The sequence below is a fragment of the Lipotes vexillifer genome, unplaced genomic scaffold (genome assembly GCF_000442215.2).
Source record: "Lipotes vexillifer unplaced genomic scaffold, Lipotes_vexillifer_v1.1 scaffold1980, whole genome shotgun sequence".
Lineage (NCBI taxonomy): Eukaryota > Metazoa > Chordata > Mammalia > Artiodactyla > Lipotidae > Lipotes > Lipotes vexillifer.
In genome coordinates this window covers 261079-280371 of record NW_006797999.1, presented here as the reverse complement: position 1 = coordinate 280371, position 19293 = coordinate 261079, and the positions used below count along the sequence as shown (strand labels likewise).

The 19293-nt window shown below is 37.8% G+C and overlaps 1 protein-coding gene across 1 annotated transcript in view; it reads right to left on the bottom strand.

Moving 5' to 3' along the window:
• Positions 1-19293, bottom strand: part of LOC103084768 (CUB and sushi domain-containing protein 1-like) — a 338785-nt gene that overhangs the window by 105276 nt on the left and 214216 nt on the right. Inside the window, 6 exon segments of the mRNA XM_082931482.1 lie at positions 263-451; positions 5398-5544; positions 11156-11344; positions 17102-17215; positions 18388-18468; positions 19236-19293. The exon segment at positions 19236-19293 is cut by the window's right edge and continues 1 nt beyond it. Of these exon segments, the coding sequence (XP_082787608.1) occupies positions 263-451; positions 5398-5544; positions 11156-11344; positions 17102-17215; positions 18388-18468; positions 19236-19293 (778 nt within the window).

The window sequence follows — 19293 nt, the reverse complement described above, 5'->3', positions numbered from 1 at the left end:
GTATTAGAATAATTCTACCCAGCATCTGGTGAGTGTTCAACCATTCTACGAATTCAGGCTATAAAGCTAAATCAAGCTGAGTGCAAATGTCGGAAGTGTTTGCACAGTCAGCAGAAAGTTTAATTTGTACTTTTATGAACTCACATTCATTTTTTTCCTTACCTTTTAAGGATAATCACAGCTCTTGTACGTTTCAGAGTGTGATTAAAATAAGAAAAATAAATTGAACTCAAATTTGGGGATGAAAACACACATTTCTTACCCTGGCAGAGTGGAGCGAGGGAATCCCACTGATACATGCCAACCGGATTTCGTCTACAGGTTGCATTGCTATGGCCAATCATCCGATATCCAGGCTTGCAAAAATAATGCACTTTACTTCCAACTTCTCCTGCAGTCCTATTTAAAACACCACCATTCTTCAGGGTGTGGGTCAAGCTGCAGTAAGGTGCTATGGGCACACAAACACACATATACAAAACCAATAAATAAATGTTGCATTTCCCTTGATAAGAGATATAAATGAAATATCTCTATTGTTAAAATAGTGGGAAATCAGCATCAACACGGAAACTTGTACTCAAAACATCCTCAGACACAAAAGTGCTGGTGAGGGTGTGGGGTAACAGGAACTCTCATCATTGCAGGTGGGGATGCAGGATGGCGCAGCCACTTTGGAGGACAGTTTGGCAGCTTCTTGCAAAACTAAACACACTCTTATCATATGACCCAGCAAACACCCTCCTTTGTGTTTACCCAAAGGAGTTGAAAACTTATGTCCACACAGACACTTGCACACAGATGTTCATAGCAGCATTATTCAGAGTTGCCAAAACTCAGAAGCAACCAAGACGCCTGTCAGTAGGTGAATAAATAAACAAACTGTGGTCCATCCAATGTTTCTTTTTATTCAGCGCTAGAAAGAAATGATCTATCAACCCATGAAGAGACATGGAAGAACCTTCAATGTATGTGATTGAGTGAAAGAAGCCAACCTGAAAAGGCTACAGACTGTTGATTCCGATTTTACAACATTCTGGGAAAGGTAAAACTCTGGAGACAGTGAAAAGATCAGTGGTTTCCAGAGGCTGGTGGGGGAAGGATGGTAGAGCACAGAGGATTTTTCAGCAATGAAACTACTCTGCATGAATCCATGATGGTGGATACATGTCATTTTACATTTGTCCAAACCCATAGAACATCCAACATCAAGAGTGAACCCCAACGTGAACTACGGATTTTGGATGATAACGATGTGTCAGTGTAGGTTCATTAACAAATGTGCCATCTGGTGAGGATGCTGAAAATGGAGACGGCTGTGCATGTGGGAAGCCAAGGAGTAAAGCGAAAATCTCTGTAACTTCCTCTCAATTTGACTGTGATCTGAAACTTCCCAAAAAAAAAAGTCTAAAAAATAAATTAATTAAAAATCCAGAAAAATCTAGAGCCAAAGGTCAAGTTTCTTAAGTTTGAAGTTTAGATTATCTGTGACTGTTAATCAATGTGATGATGGAGTTCTAACTTTCTGACCAAAAAAAAACAAAAAAAAGAAAAAGAAAAGAGAATCATTAAAATGGAGAAAATAGAAGAATATAACATTTTGCAATCAAGGCCATTAATTTTTTTCCTTGTTGTTGTTAAATGGTCTTGAGAATTCTTGAGAATTGTATGATGACGTAGACAGTTAAGCCTGTTTTTTTTTTTTTTTTTTTTTTTTTTTTTGCGGTACGCGGGCCTCTCACTGTTGCGGCCCCTCCCGTTGTGGAGCACAGGCTCCGGATGCGCAGGCTCAGCGGCCATGGCTCACGGGCCCAGCCGCTCCGCGGCACGTGGGCTCTTCCCGGACCGGGGCGCGAACCCGCGTCCCCTGCATCGGCCAGGGAAGCCCCAAGCCTCTTTTTAACATGTGGGGTTTGAATACAATCTTTGAAGAAAATGCACTACTACTTCAGGTCAATGAAAATCTTACAATAGCTTCAATCATCACATTTGTAGGGAGACTTTTTAAAATTAGAGACAGTCATTTGTGAAAATCACAGTCTTACCTACGCAGAACGTAACATTTCAATGGCTAAAAAGCTCTGCATCTTATTTACACATTTAGAGAAAGAAACTCATTTCACTCTTACAAGACCAGTTTCACCGCAGCATAAAATCATATGAACTCCCTTCAGATGAGTAAAACAATAAAATAAAGAAAGCTGTGAAGTCCTGGAGATCCAGGGTGCCTTTTGCAAGAAGAGGTTTTAAATGTACCACTTCCCTGTGGGCGTCCCAAATAGAAAGCACACACACAGGTCTGAATGCTTAATGTTGAACCTTCCCTTAGAAATAAATTCAGCAGAAACCTTCTGAAGCCTTCACATCATTGCACTGCCCAGAAGCGATGTCTGTGTGTCTGGCCTCGGTTGTCAACCATGTTCCTGTGAGAAGCATCCTCAGAGAACAGTCTCAGCTGGATGAGGTACCGCTGCATTTTTTTAATGGACTCATTTTTATTAAGTTAAAATCCACTAACTCTTATACGAAACTCTTGTCCTACTGGCATACCATTTTCCATGTTCAACTGTTGGAGACTAAATGTTGTAAGTTTTGAATGAACCAAAATATTTAGTTTAGGGAAGGTATGAGTATAATCAGGCACCCCAGCTAACAACTACCCAGAATTATTGTGCCAGTAAATTAAAATAATAATAATGATGATGATGATGATGAAAAGTAGGAAGGCCAAGCCGACTGTAGACCCTGCTCCAAGTTCAGAGATAAGATAAAGTCTGAAATGCTCCTGAAGGGGCAGTGAGACCACACGGTTCTCAGGGTGTCACCTGTGAGTTTTGTCACAGTTCAGTCTGTTAAGAGAGATAATCTGCAGGATGACTGTCTAACTCTACAGGGTCCAATAATTATTTTCTTTCCTATTGACTGTGTTTCTTCTATCATCAGGCTGTCAAAATATCCCTTCCTTCCTAACTCATCTAGAACAAGATACAGAGGGGCCCAGAGCGGGGAGACATGGCACAGAAAAGCAAAGGGGAAGATTAGAACATGGGGTCCCACCTGTTTGACTCCTGGCTATGTTAAGAATTAAGAGGACCAGGGGCCAATCCTTACATTCTGCTCGTGGTGCTTTGGAAAGGCAGGTGAAGGAGGGAGACACTCAAGTAGAAATCATGATGGAAGACAGCAGGCAGAGTTGGCTATCCTGGGGTTTCTGGGTGTATGTCAGCCAGTCTGTAGTTCTGACTCTCCCATTACTGAAGCTTATTTCACTTACTCTCATTTCTTTCATTTAAGGGCCATTTTTTGCTCAACACTCAGCAGTTTATTGAATTGGCTTGAACCTCAATGGACAAGCACTTGCTTTTTGTTGTTGTTGTTTTGTTGGTTAATCATGTAGATCAATTATATTGCTCTTACGCCTGACGACCAATGCTTCACACATGTAAGGCAAACAAAGGTTTGTGATGCAACACATGCTTATATTATGGGCCGCAGCTCCCTTGCCCACAATATTACAGTTCAGGGATCTTCACTGAATCACTGCTCTGAAATTACTGGTGATGAACTGCTAGCAGAGGTCGTTGACTCATCAAATTTTAAGTGAAAATCTGTTCAAAGATCTATCTGTATCTGTATCTATAGAGAGATAAATAGATAGGTCCATTCACAGAACAACAGTTTATAGCCTTCTCTAAAATTCTCCTTTTTCCTACTTTCCCAACACTGTTTAACAAAGAGAATCTTCTTGTTCTATAAGGAATGAAAATATCCCTCGAAAGACAGAATTCAAGGTACAATCACATCGCCAGGCTACTAAGTAATTTGCCACAGATAAAACAAGATAAATTATGTTCACCATTATCTCCCCTGCACTGTCCATTTTTGCTCATTGGAAATAAATTCAAACAATTCTACAGGTCTGAGTATTTAGTTTTCGGAACAAGGAATTTGATGAACACAAATCCAATCACTGCCCTAATGCTCTCAATACCCATTCGAATGAAGCGATTTCAACTGTGAGCTCTTTGTTGATAAGCTTTTTGAATGGCTACTTTCAGCAAAGGCGGGAAAACAAAAGTCTGAGCATATTTTATTAAACATTATAGAGGAAGCATGAGTGAATTTCATGCCTCCTGAACTTACATCAAGAGCTATTTCAAAACCCTGATGCTTTTTACCATTTCATGACGTCTACCAATCAGAGAGAGCTAAAATATTCTTAAAACTACTAAGACCTTTCGCTGTTCCTCTCTCAGGATGTTCTCATCACTGAGGATGTACTACAGACATTGGAATAAGCAACCTCTGGGAGGTACACTGGTCAATGAAATGCACAGAATGGGCATCTCCCTTGGGAAATATATCGCAATTGTTAGCATGGATATTGTTGAGTGAGACACTGAGAAAAGGTTAGATATTTTTCTTAGTATTTAAAATATCTGAGGAATTTAAATTGTCTGTCTACTGCTTTTGTAGGGCAGTATAAACATTAGGTGTCGGGCTGGTCACATCGATAAACATACCCAGGATCTAATCTCTCACAAATGTATTAACTGATTTAATTAATATAAAAAACTACTGACAGAAAGTGATTGAAATATATGGGGAAGGAACAAAATAATTTAAATGTTGACAAGGAAATATATACGTAAACATATTTATTTTGTATATGTTTATATATGTTTGTTTGTATGTCTGCATAAAGATAAAGAGACATACAAATATATAACCAATAAAAAGGCATACTATTAATAGTAAGATGTTATTATTACTTATACAATTAAACGCAGGGACTTCCCTGGTGGTCCAATGGTTAAGAATTCACCTTCCAGTGCAGGAGACATGGGTTTGATCCCTGGTCGGGGAAGTAAGATCCAAGATCGCACATGCCGCGGGACAACTAAGCCCGTGCGCCGCAACTAGAGAAGCCCGCGAGCCACAAGGAAGATCCCTGAGTGCCGCAACTAAGACCCAACGCAGCCAAATAAACAAATAAATAAATAACTTTAAATTTAAATTTTAAAAAATTAAATGCAATATGATTATCTCCTCCTGGTTGTCTCCTTAGCCTTTAAACATATTTTAAAACTAATTTATATTATATTACTTTACTTTGGGGGGAAATGTCTTTGCTTTCTGTGGCATGCAATTCAATAGTTTATGATTTTAGCAACAAAAAATTTTAATAGTAATCAACAGATAGTTTATTTTCCCTAATGTAGTTTAGAGATATCACTCAGAGTAATTTCCCATCATATTATTTCTACTGAAGTTAATTATTCATCTTCAGATACTAGGTTTATACTATAAATCTTTATCTATTGTAATTTTTAAATTTAATGCAGATCCTTTGTATTAAAAATACTGTTATATTAAATCTTAACCTCACTTACTAACCTGAATAACGAATCTTGAATCCTTTTTTACTGGTTGCATGATCAGTGGACCAGCGGAGATATAACTGATTACTCTTGCTTGTAAAATTTGACTGTTCAGTATGGTTTCCACTCAAGACCACTAACAGAGGACTTTGACCAGAAGAACCTAAATGAAACAGAAAAAACAAAAAAAGTTATGATATGAATTAGCACCTACAAAATGCAGACTACCTTTAGCTTTTGATTAAATTGGAGTCTAGCTATACGATATACAGCTATTTAGTTCCAAAGGAGACAAAGAATTCCAAATACATAAAGCAGCAGGTACATTCCCTGTTAAAAAAATAGTAATAAAAGAAACAATAGCCAACCAAAATAACTTCAGACATATATGCTACTAATACATAATACTTAAATCGAATACAAAGTTACCTATAAAACAGCAGTAGTTTAAAAAATGAAAGTAGTTTTTACTATTATTAGTATTTACGACATTGAATGGATACAGGGAATGGAATTTTTCATGCAATACTAGTGAAAGTACAAGTTAGTATAATCACTTTGGAGAGCAATTTGGTAATATCCAATACAAATGAAGGTTTTAATTATATTTTTTATAAATGCCAACATATGTGCACAAGTGTTATTTATACAGCAAAATGTTTATTCCAGCATTTTTATGGCAAAATTTAGATCCTAAGTTGTGGTTTGGGGTTTTAAAAAGGTATTAAAAAATCTTTTCAGGGCTTCCCTGGTGGCGCAGTGGTTGAGAGTCCACCTGCCGATGCAGGGGACGCGGGTTCGTGCCCCGGTCCGGGAAGATCCCACATGCCGCGGAGCGGCTGGGCCCGTGAGCCACGGCCGCTGAGCCTGCGCGTCCGGAGCCTGTGCTCCGCAACGGGAGAGGCCACAACAGTGAGAGGCCCGCGTACCGCAAAGAAAAAAAAAAAAAAATCTTTTCAAAGAAATTCTACACAGCATTTAAAATTAATGAACTAGATAAACATGTATCAGTGTAGGTAATTTTTAAAATAGCATACTGTCTCAAACTCTTCCAAAATATAGCAGAGGGAGGAACACTCCCAAACTCATTCTACGAGGCCACCATCACCTTGATACCAAAACCAGACAAGGATGTCACAAAGAAAGAAAACTACAGGCCAATATCACTGATGAACATAGATGCAAAAATCCTCAACAAAATACTAGCAAACAGAATCCAACAGCACATTAAAAGGATCATACACCATGATCAAGTGGGGTTTATTCCAGGAATGCAAGGATTCTTCAATATACGCAAATCTATCAATGTGATTAACCATATTAACAAATTGAAGGAGAAAAACCATATGATCATCTCAATAGATGCAGAGAAAGCTTTTGACAAAATTCAACACCCATTTATGATAAAAACCCTGCAGAAAGTAGGTGTAGAGGGAACTTTCCTCAATATAATAAAGGCCGTATATGACAAGCCCACAGCCAACATCATCCTCAATGGCGAAAAACTGAAAGCATTTCCACTAAGGTCAGGAACAAGACAAGGTTGCCCACTCTCACCACTCTTATTCAACATAGTTTTGGAAGTTTTAGCCACAGCAATCAGAGAAGAAAAGGAAATAAAAGGAATCCAAATCGGAAAAGAAGAAGTAAAGCTGTCACTGTTTGCAGATGACATGATACTATACATAGAGAATCCTAAAGATGCTACCAGAAAACTACTAGAGCTAATCAATGAATTTGGTAAAGTAGCAGGATACAAAATTAATGCACAGAAATCTCTGGCATTCCTATATACTAATGATGAAAAATCTGAAAGTGAAATCAAGAAAACACTCCCATTTACCATTGCAACAAAAAGAATAAAATATCTAGGAATAAACCTACCTAAGGAGACAAAAGACCTGTATGCAGAAAATTATAAGACACTGATGAAAGAAATTAAAGATGATACAAACAGATGGAGAGATATACCATGTTCTTGGATTGGAAGAATCAACATTGTGAAAATGACTCTACTTCCCAAAGCAATCTATAGATTCAATGCAATCCCTATCAAACTACCACTGGCATTTTTCACAGAACTAGAACAAAAAATTTCACAATTTGTATGGAAACACAAAAGACCCCGAATAGCCAAAGCAATCTTGAGAACAAAAAATGGAGCTGGAGGAATCAGGCTGCCTGACTTCAGACTATACTACAAAGCTACAGTAATCAAGACAGTATGGTACTGGCACAAAAACAGAAAGATAGATCAATGGAATAGGATAGAAAGCCCAGAGATAAACCCATGCACATATGGTCACCTTATCTTTGATAAAGGTGGCAGGAATATACAGTGGAGAAAGGACAGCCTCTTCAATAAGTGGTGCTGGGAAAATTGGATAGGTACATGTAAAAGTATGAGATTAGATCACTCCCTAACACCATACACAAAAATAAGCTCAAAATGGATTAAAGACCTAAATGTAAGGCCAGAAACTATCAAACTCTTAGAGGAAAACATAGGCAGAACACTCTATGACATAAATCACAGCAAGATCCTTCTTGACCCATCTCCTAGAGTAATGGAGATAAAAACAAAAATAAACAAATGGGACCTAATGAAACTTCAAAGCTTTTGCACAGCAAAGGAAACCATAAACAAGACCAAAAGACAGCCCTCAGAATGGGAGAAAATATTTGCAAATGAATCAACTGACAAAGGATTAATCTCTAAAATTTACAGGCAGCTCATGCAGCTCAATAACAAAAAAATAAACAACCCAATCCAAAAATGGGCAGAAGACCTAAATAGACATTTCTCCAAAGAAGATATACAGACTGCCAACAAACACATGAAAGAATGCTCAACATCATTAATCATTAGAGAAATGCAAATCAAAACTACAATGAGATATCATCTCACACCAGTCAGAATGGCCATCATCAAAAAATCTAGAAACAATAAATGCTGGAGAGGGTGTGGAGAAAAGGGAACACTCTTGCACTGCTGGTGGGAATGTGAATTGGTTCAGCCACTATGGAGAACAGTATGGAGGTTCCTTAAAAAACTACAAATAGAACTACCATATGACCCAGCAATCCCACTACTAGGTATATACCCTGAGGAAACCAGAATTCAGAAAGAGTCATGTACCAAAATGTTCATTGCAGCTCTATTTACAATAGCCCGGAGATGGAAACAACCTAAGTGCCCGTCGTCGGATGAATGGATAAAGAAGATGTGGCACATATATACAATGGAATATTACTCAGCCATAAAAAGAAACGAAATTGAGCTATTTGTAATGAGGTGGATAGATCTAGAGTCTGTCATACGGAGTGAAGTAAGTCAGAAAGAGAAGGACAAATACCGTATGCTAACACATATATATGGAATTTAAGAAAAAAAAATGTTATGAAGAACCTAGGGGTAAAACAGGAATAAAGACAGAGACCTACTGGAGAACAGACTTGAGGATATGGGGAGGGGGAAGGGTGAGGTGTGTTAGGGCGAGAGAGAGACATGGACATATATATACTAACAAACGTAAGGTAGATAGCCAGTGGGAAGCAGCCGCATGGCACAGGGAAACCGGCTCGGTTCTTTGTGGCTGTCTGGAGGGGTGGGATAGGGAGGGTGGGAGGGAGGGAGACAAAGAGGGAAGAGATATGGGAACATATATATATGTATAACTGACTCACTCTGTTATAAAGCAGAAACTAACACACCATTGTAAAGCAATTATACCCCAATAAAGATGTTAAAAAAAAAAAAATAAAAAAATAAAAAAATAGCATACTGACAAGTGAAATCTCTTTGCAGATAAATATAATATGACAGCAATTGTGTAAACATTCAGAAGTGTGCAATATACAAATTGTATGTGAGTGTGTGTGTGTGAGTGTGTATGTGTAGTCTCTGTTACCAAGATGGAAACTAGCAAGTTCCTCACAAGTGAAGGCCACCATCTTTCTTCTGACACCTTTTTCTCAATTGAGTTCTCTAATGATTAAAGTCCTATTTTGTTTTTAAATTGAGGAATAAGCACTACTGGAGCCATAGAGAGCAATAAACTCTTGGGTTATTAAAGCTTAAAATCAACATATTCAACTTTTTCCTTTTTTGGTCAACTCAAGAGCTATAAAAGAGCCACTGTCTTTCAAAAAACACAACAAAACAGATGCAATGAACATGACATTTACTTCAACAAAAATGCCAATGCTTAAAAAATTATTCATATAAAATTCTGACCTTTCATTTTATAGAGAACTCTTTGACACTGAAACACACCTAGTCATAGATCTCTGGTAATTTTGACAGCAACTGCTTTGATATTATCTCTATTATCTATTTTGCAAGTGGTTTATAATGGGCTTGAGCTGTCTATATTTTGGGAAGATCACATTGTAAATGCTTCAGGCATAAATTATTGATAATGATTTTGCTCTTGAAATAAGAAGATGCAGAAGCACTGCCAGCTAAATTTCAATTCAACCAAGGTGAAACAAAGGAACAGGCATACATTTAGAGTGATTATGTAAATACATATAACTATGTACTGCATGTATAGGAATATGTAAGCATATACACACACAAACACACACACACAGCCCCTGAGGTTAACTGCTTGTCTGTACTTTTTTATGACACCTAATTGGCCTTAAGATAGTTTCCCGGATTCCTCACTGACAAAAGAAGCCCATTTTTGTACGTGGCTAATGCGTCACTTCTTCCCACCCTAAAGACTAAGAGGAAAGTCTTCAGTAGCATGTGTCCATTTTAACGCACCCTTAAAAACCCTCGGAAAATGAAAACATTACCCTTCAGTCCTCTGTTCCTATGTATATAAGTATGAGTTTAATTTCCAATTTAGCAGCTCATCTTTGGAAATACACAAATTGATTCATCGAGTGTCTATCCATAGAAGCAACTTGACTATTATGATTCATCAAGTCACTAAGAGGCATATAAACACACAGAGAATCAATTACAGTAATTTTTTTCACTGAATTGATTGTTATTTATCTGAACTCAATGAGAAATCCATCAGAACATGTAAAAACCCTGTTATTATGTACAGCCGTAATTGTATCATGGTCTGATATTCTGGGCTATGATAATGCTTCTGTACAAAGAAAAATTATTAATATCAGTTCCAGTTCAAATTGACAATTCAACCACATAGTATGTTTAAGCATAGCATTGTTATATTAAAAGTTCATTAGAATTGTACAAAAATGCATGACTCATGTTGAAAACAGTATTAGCATTTGTTCAGTAAACTATTTTACTAATCTAAAAAAACTGTACATTAAAGACTCCTATAGCATTTATCACCCAGAAATCTCTGTGAGCCATTACTTTTATATATTTCTAGTAAAATAGTCATTTAGACTGATTAAAGTACTTTTAGCCCTCTTAAATTTTCTAAAATATCTTCTAAATCAATATAATCTTAGAAGAAGGGAAAGGAAGATCTTTTGAAATCATCTACTTCAAAGCCCCACATTAAAGAATGATTAAAGTTAATTCAGTACATTTTCAGGGTGTGTCACCAGCATCCTAATGGTTTAAAAGTTGCAACATTAGGAATGGCATGGAAATGTTTTACCTACCGCTTGATCTCTGAGACCACACAAGCCCAAGAATAATTCATTTTCTGTTTGGGGGAGATGTAATTTACTTCAAGAAAATATTCAAGTTCTTGCATTACAGAAACATTATAGTGGCATCCTTATTACATTATGCATAGGTCACTGGTATGTGAACAAAGTTTTAAGAGACTTACCATCAAATACTTCCAGTGCATCAAACTGCTTTTCACTTTGGAAAATGTCCACGAAGATGGTGATGTTGTAGTTTGGTTCCACTCTGATGCTCCACGAGCACGTCTGGGAGTTAAAATAGTTGCCTGGATACCCTGGACTAAGGATGACCCCAGAAGATTCTGTCCGGACTTCACTGGCTGGGCATTGTGCTAAGGAACAACGCACCAGTAAAAGTTTTCCTTAACAAAATGAATGCAACTTCAATAGGATAGTTTCTAACCCTGGATATACAAGCTCATGAAAGAAAAAAACAACAACAAAGCAATCCTACTGAGATGTGACCAAATTTAATACAGGACACAAACAGAACCGGGAAGCAACATTTTAACATCACCCTATAATTTAAAACATAATTATGTATAATATATATATGTTGATATACAGATGAGATAGAAGAGATTGGTAGATGATTGACAGATAGCCATAGATGGATAGATAAATCCTGTTCAACTCTAAGGAGACCAAGAGTCAAAGGGATGAAGTCTGTCAACCTGATCCTAGGGCAGCCAAGCTGAGGTAGCTGCCAACTTGAAAAGAAGCACTGAACCTGGACGTTTTCTTTACCTGGAGAAGGTGGAGAAGCCATGGTCTGGCTCCTGCTGACCTGCCCTTGGTGAGGGAAGGAGGGACCCCTGCCATAGGGACAGTTCATACCATATGTGCCTTTCACTCCTCATCCACGGTCCATAGACCATCCATTCAGTCTATGACTGAATTGCCCACACACCTCACTTAACTCAGGGCAGGTGCCTTGTGGACTCAACCGCAGGATCCCAAGTTTTCAACTAAAGTGTAAGACCTCACCTTTTCAATGTAATATTACAAAAACATTGTGAAATTATACACGATGATAATAAAATTATATTTATTTCTGCCTTTGATTATACTTTTAATTATATTTAGAACAGTAAATTTTAAACATTTGATGTGATTGCTTGGGACTGTGATAAGAGATGAGTCATATGGGACACCTGGGTTTCTACTGTGTAAGGTGGGAGTGATTTCTAATGGGTTAATTTATCGTGAATGAATCATTAAGATAATATGGACACCTTGACACAATTTTCCCTCTCACTTTTTTTTCATTATTCAACTACTCCAAGTTAATCACAATAAAACTCATCTGTGTAGGTATGAATGCAAAAGAAAATCACCAAAGTCTCTTAATCAGTCACTTCTCTCACTGCTAATTTAAGTATCCTCCAGAAACAGTTTGTGAACAGAATTATTAAGAGGAAATTATTTCTCTTATTGGTGATGGTTCAACAATAAATAAAGATGTACCAAAACTATTTACAAAATGTTTAAAAAGTTAAATGATCCGCTTTTCCTCAATGGAAAAGAGCTTCTATCAATGGAAGTGTGTCTTATTTGTTGAGTTATCTCCTTTTAATTAATGAAATGTGTATTATTTATGAATACATTTCAAAACCCAAACAGATGAGAAAGCTTATATGTTTTGATTCAAGTAATGGTTAAAAAGAGTATTTTCCCCCCTTTTTTTCATTTAACTTAGTATTCCAATTGAGACGTACCTTAAAATTTAGAAAACGTTTAGGGATAAAATCACCGAAGATGAGACATTTCATAGAACCCTTTTAATAAATGTGTATTTTAGGTAGATTTTAAAGTATACTTACAGTGTTAATTAATGGCAAGTAATATAAAAATAATTTAAACCAAAATACATAGACCAAACAACTTAGTTTAAAAAGTATCTTCTTCTGTGTTGATGGTAAGATCACTCTGTAAAACATATTACGGCCTTTCAGAAATGAACGTGTTGATGTTAATAAAGTAAAATAAATTAGAGTTCTTTCTGTCTGCATGTGTGCAGGGCCTGGGGTTTTAGGATCTCCTGGACTTGTTTTGAATTTACAATAAGAGCCAGAGGTTGGCTGTAACTAGACAGCAATAAAGCTCCTCCTCAGGGTTATAATCAGATAAAAAACATGCAAATGTTTTTCTTAAACCTAAAGCGCTATGTGGGCAGACGGTGTTACAACATCCGACCACACGCCTGCCTGTTCCTGACGTGAAGATGCTACCGAGCACATGTCACTGTGTGTTAATACACGGGACAAGTAGTTAACCTGCATCTCTGTCCTGCGATTTCATCACCACAACCATAGCTAGTAGGTAACACTGGGACAGCAGGACCACCTGGAAACAGGAAACCATCCACCTGCTGAAATGCACCTGGAGAGCTGAGAGCACAACCCAGGGTGTGATTAGAGATCAGATGCAGATTCTTAAACACAGCTATTCTGATTCCCTGTTTCTGTTTTCTAGAGAAGATAAAATGAAAACATCAGTGAGATTATTTGCTTCATTTCTTTTTACGACCCTTCACAGTATTTCTTTCAGACACACATACTGTTTTGAAGATGCAATGAGTCTGTCTTCAGGTGAGCGGAAGTGCCTCCACTCCTGTGTTTCTCACGCCCCCTCCCACGTGCCCATCCCTTCCCTTCCTCTGGAAACTGTTGCTAGGAGCAACCCCCATTGACAGCGAGAAGGTTTCAGAGACCGCAGGCTCCCCTAAGCTGAGCCCTCCGTGCTAAAAACACCCTGTTTCCCACGGGGGCTATCGGACACTTCCCACCCCCGGGAAGCATCTGCGTCAGGGCCCTGGCAAAGACAACTCTGAAGGAACGTGCTGCTGAGACACTGGCTTGAGCTTTGCGTCCCCTCCCTCTGCGCAGTTACTCCTTTAGCTTACTTGTGGAGAAAAATCCAGCGTGAGCCTTAAAACCCAAAGCACCTTGCAGGGCTTCAGCAAAAGTAATGGACTCAAACATTAGGATTGATAAATAAGATTAACTCTTAAGAGCACGTCTAGGTATGAAAGAATTGTGATACGGAGAACTCTGTCACCTGGAGGCCTGGAGACGTGTTACTGTCACACTTAGGCTTCCCAAGGAATGGACACTCTTTGAAGGTCACTGATGGTCTTTAGTGTTCGTTGATAATGCATGTTTCCAATTTTTAAAAAGAATAACCATTGATGGATTTCCATTGTTTATGGGACGAAGCCACCTGACACTGAAGACCTTTTACAATCTGGCGTCCTGTAGGTTTCCAGCCCACATAATGCCATTCCCTCAAACACACCCTAACAGCAAGCTGCTGGGGGTCACCCCCTCTTTCCTGGATGCCCTATGTCCTTCCACACTTCCAAACCTTTCTTACTGCTTCTCTTCACTTTTTGAAATGCTTCTCTCTTCTTTTTAACTTGAGAAGAGTCACTTTCGTGATAGCCTTCTATGCTAAAATATACTTGGCCTCTGTCCCAGGTTCTGGCACGGAGCTCCCCAAACCCTTGGAATTTCCTGAGGGTTGGGAGTGTCTTTGAATTGAGTTAAACTGTGGGGCACTCAGCTGGTGTCTAAAGAAAATGAGAGAATTGCTTGGTGGTGTTGAAAAACATTCCAGAGCCTCATTCAATTTTTTTTTCTAAATTAAGGTAAGTATCCCACAAGGTAATATTTATCTGTAAAAAGTGTGAACTTTCAGAACAATTTATTCCCATTGTTCCCAAGGAACAATCAACCACCCTAAAGTGGTGATAATTTTCAAAGCAGAACTTCTAAAAGTGTGGTTATGACATTTGAAGAAGTAGGACTCATAACTAGTACAATTTTTCATCAAGAATTTATTGGGGAATTGGCCCCCACTTGGGCCCAATCAAATAATAGAAAAGTACTGGAAGAAAAATGACAATTAAGTGCTTAAGTGTTTAAGTATTTGATAGACAACATCCGAGTCCCTATTTCCTTTCTTAAATAATGAGGTGTTTAGGGAATGACAGCTAAGATAACTCAGTTCATTCTAAACAAATTTACTCCTGAACTGAAACAGAAGAGAACTAGGTCATCCTACATAGTAATTCCTATAAGTTCAGTAGGGCCTGGGGACCTCTGGGCTGAGTACAGGGAGGCTGTTAGCTGGACACTCCCTGCAAACGTTTGAGCGTGGAAGTAATTTAGAGAATGATGCCCCTGCTGTGTTGATCTACTCTGTTCCTGGATTGTCATGAATCAATTTCACTTAAGTGAAAACCAGGTTAATCTTGGGGACAGACAAGAGAATGGAGGCATGTTCCCTATTTTTAAAGTAGCATATGTTAAGTAAACATTTATACCTTTCTTCATTAATCAGCTAAGACCACCCTTGCTGAAAGTCACCTATTCTGAGAAATTTAAGGCTGTGTTTGGTGGAATTAAAATCTGCCTTCAACATGTGAAGATTTACCTTAGTTAATTTTTATATAAAATGGCAAAAGATAAAACTTTCATACCCACCCCTTCCACCACCTCGAGAAAAGAACCCTCTGGAGATCACTGTCGCTGAGGTAAAGTGGTCCTGACACGCTGGATTTCCCAGGAAAAAAATGACACCAGTGTCCTGACTTAGCGCCCCATGCGACCCCCTGCTTCTAACAGAGGCAGCTAGAGGCAGGGTTTCAGCTGGCACCGCAACCACAAAGGTCCTGCAAGTGTTTAAAGCAAGAGGCAAAGGGCGGGGTGCCTGCGGAGTTTCCCACACCCACTGGCTCGCACGTAGGTGCAATTCCAAAGTACATTTTTCTCAGAAACAACCTAAGTTACTTTGGTTATTTAATAAAAATTCATTCCAGATTTTCTTCAGGTGTTGAAAATCGTTTCCCTCTATAAGAGTGACTGAAATTCTGCCTCATTAGTAATGAAAATGCACAAAGTTACCAGATATTCTGGAAGAATCAATTCATGGGCCTGAGCACTTGCAAAATCAATACTATTGCAATGCAAAGAAAATTGCCTTTTATAGAGTGGATAATTAACATTATAAATCGCTTAGAATTTATTTAATATTCACTTCATCTTTACACCAATCCCATAAATGATGCAGATAAATGATCCTCATTACACATGATGCTCAGAAGATTAGTAACCAAGGTCACTTGATAATCAAGTCTAGACTCTGGGTCTTCTCTTCCTAAGTGTTGGCCCTTTTAAATGTTTCACTATCCCTAATGAATGATAATATTCAAATTCCCTGAAAGGGGAGAGTTCCATTCTTTAAAGGAAATAAACGTGACTGTGATTACAAAAATAGTTACAAAATAAAATCTATCTTGGAAAGCTCTTTGACAGGCAACCAGTCATACTTCTGACTTATAATGAGACATTTTAGCTTATTTACGTCTCTTCCAAATCTTTTTTTCTTCCAATAGTGCTTAAAAGTGGTGCCTTTAAGTAATGTATTTTAAATGATCTAATGATATTCAAATCAACTGAATCAATAGATTCAACCTCATAATTTGTTCTGCTATTGTATATTATCTGTTATTGCATATGGTCTATGCAATTTAAAGCTGTAAAAATATGAAATGTGTGCATTTATTGTATGCAACATATGTGCATTTCAATGTCTATACATTCTACAGAAAAAAAATAGTAAACACTAATTTTATGCATGCTAAAGAATTCAGAGGGAAGTGTAGTGATGCCTGCAATTTGCCTTGAATGTATCAAAAATATAGATTGATTAATGGATGGACAGACAGATAAGAGAAACGTGACAAAGGATATGTAGTAAACATTAATGGTGGAACATAGGCAATGGGTATTATTTTTAAATTATTTCAACTTTGCCATATGTATGAAAATTTTCCTGACAAACTGTTGGGAAACAGTAAGACTTCTTATTTGCTGTAGGTTTGATTTATTTTGTGGAGCTACCTAAAAGCAAGGGTAAGATATTTCTGTTAGCCGGTGATTTTAATTGCAATGGAATCATAACACAGATAGAGACAAATCCAGATGCATACAAAGAAATTCAGACACGTGCAAGGAAGTCCAGACCAATGCAAGTTACATCGTGTTCCGTGTTGAACAAGCATATTTGTAGTATAAACTTCATACCTTCACACGTCGGGAGAGAGCCTTCAAACTGCAGTTGCGAGCCGAGCATACAGGTCAGCGTGTCCGTCCCGGACAGCGTGTACCCAGGGTGGCACTGGTACCTCACGGAGTCTCCTGAAGGAGCCAGCACAGCATATACTTGAAGATTCTGTCTCCAGGACACGCAGCGTGGGAATGTATTAAACACGCATGCGGCTTAAGTGAGTGCGCAAACTGTTTCTGAATCAAGATCGGTATTCATGTGTAGTCTGTTTAATGAAATGGTGCCATTTTCAGTTCTTAATTTATAAAAATGCTATCTTAAATGTAACCAATATTTCTACAGAAATTATGTAGCAGATTTTTCTTCTTTGACTGATGTGTCTATGTTCATTTCCCTTTGCCCATGACTACTAAAAAAAGAAAAGGAAAGAAGGAAGGAAGGAAGGAAGGAAAGGAAGAAAGAAAGAAAGAGAGAGAGAGGGAGGGAGTGAGTGAGTGAGGGAGGGAGGGAGGAAGGAGGGAAGAAAGAGAGAAAGAACAGAGAAATAGATGCTTGGGATTTAAGGTTGTACAACAGAATGGCTTTAATGCATCCAGAGAGGGCTATACAATGAACTTGGCCTAATTAGCACAATGTTCTCATTAACTAAGCCCTTAGGAGTAGAGCAGAAATTAGGTCACATGGTTTCACCACTGGTCTGAAACAGGGTGTGACAACAGGACACAGTATTTGTAATTGAGACAGAGAAATCCTGCATTGCAATAACTATACGGCAAACGTACACCACGGCTGGTTTCCTAATGTGACCTGATGATTATTTAATGAAACAGATCATTAATATAAAATGAAAAAACAAAATCTCTAAATATTATCATTAAATGTATTCACCAATTGTATTCCAGTTTCAATGAAAGGTCAATGTTAGACTAATCATTATTTTAGCCACAAATGATTTTCTTCTTCTAGTTCATGAACACGGTTCCCTAACTAAACACCAACATCTGTTTAAGTCTGTCTCTGAAAACTGCTTTTCAGGAGAAAAATGCAAACTACTGAGTGATGTAGGGGGAAAATGTGCTCAAAATGACAAAAGCAAAATTCAAAAGGAAAAAAAACCACTGAAAATCATGGAGATGAAGAAAGAAAAAGATATTTACTCAATGCATGACCTCTGTGTATATCTCTCTAGCAAAGCTTGAGGAATATTTCTGACAAATACTCATTTACTTGACTGACTACTGCAGTTGGGTGGGTGTAAAAAAGGTGGGTTGAGCTAATGACGTTGTAATGAAGAAAACATTACCTATTTCAAAATCCTCATCCTCAGTAAGCATTTCTGCCTGTGGAACTGCTGGGGGAGGCTGACATTTCTTGAGCTGGAATGCTACATGGTTCATAAAAAACAATAAGAGCAATTACATTTGCTGAATAAACAGAAATCTTACAAAAAGCATTCCTCTTGTGTTGTTATGATGCTTAGGTACAGGAAAATGTCTGTATTTGTAAATCATAGTTTTACGAAAGTCTTGAGCTTCAAATGCTTACAGAATTACTTAATATCAAGGAATATCTAAAATTGAAAGGAAAAAGTATAAAATTTTAAAAATTATAATGTTTAAATAAAAACTTTACATATATTTGGAATTCTGCAAGAGAAATGGTTCCACATCCATGTCTGGCTCTGATATGATCTTCCTCAGTCTCTTGTCCTGAGGAAGTCCATGTGGCAGTCCTCATGAGAGATAAGGGACTGGTATCTTTTTCCCTAAATTATTTAGCATTCATTCTCAAAATCAGTAAAGACTGGCTTTGTTCTCTCTGCAATCACATGACATTTGCTATCGAGGTTCATCTGAAGACAGAGATGAGGAAATCTATGAAAGGTACTAAATGTATTTCAGTGGTCTCCATATCAGAGTTTCACATACAATACACTTATCTTGGAGTAAATCCAAGCTTACTACAAAAGAGATGGGAAATAATAAATATATCAGGAAGAAAAAAGGGTCATGGGAACCTCTGGCATGAAATGCGAGAAAAATCCTATTGGTTCTCGGTTGGTAGAATCAAGGGAACAAAGTTTATGTCGACACTATGAGAAAAATCAACTGGAATTCTTTGCCTTCATCAACAGAGTGAAAGTACACTGACCATGAAAATTGAGGACAAAGAAACCTCCATTTGAAAAGTCGCTGTGAAACTTCAGCAG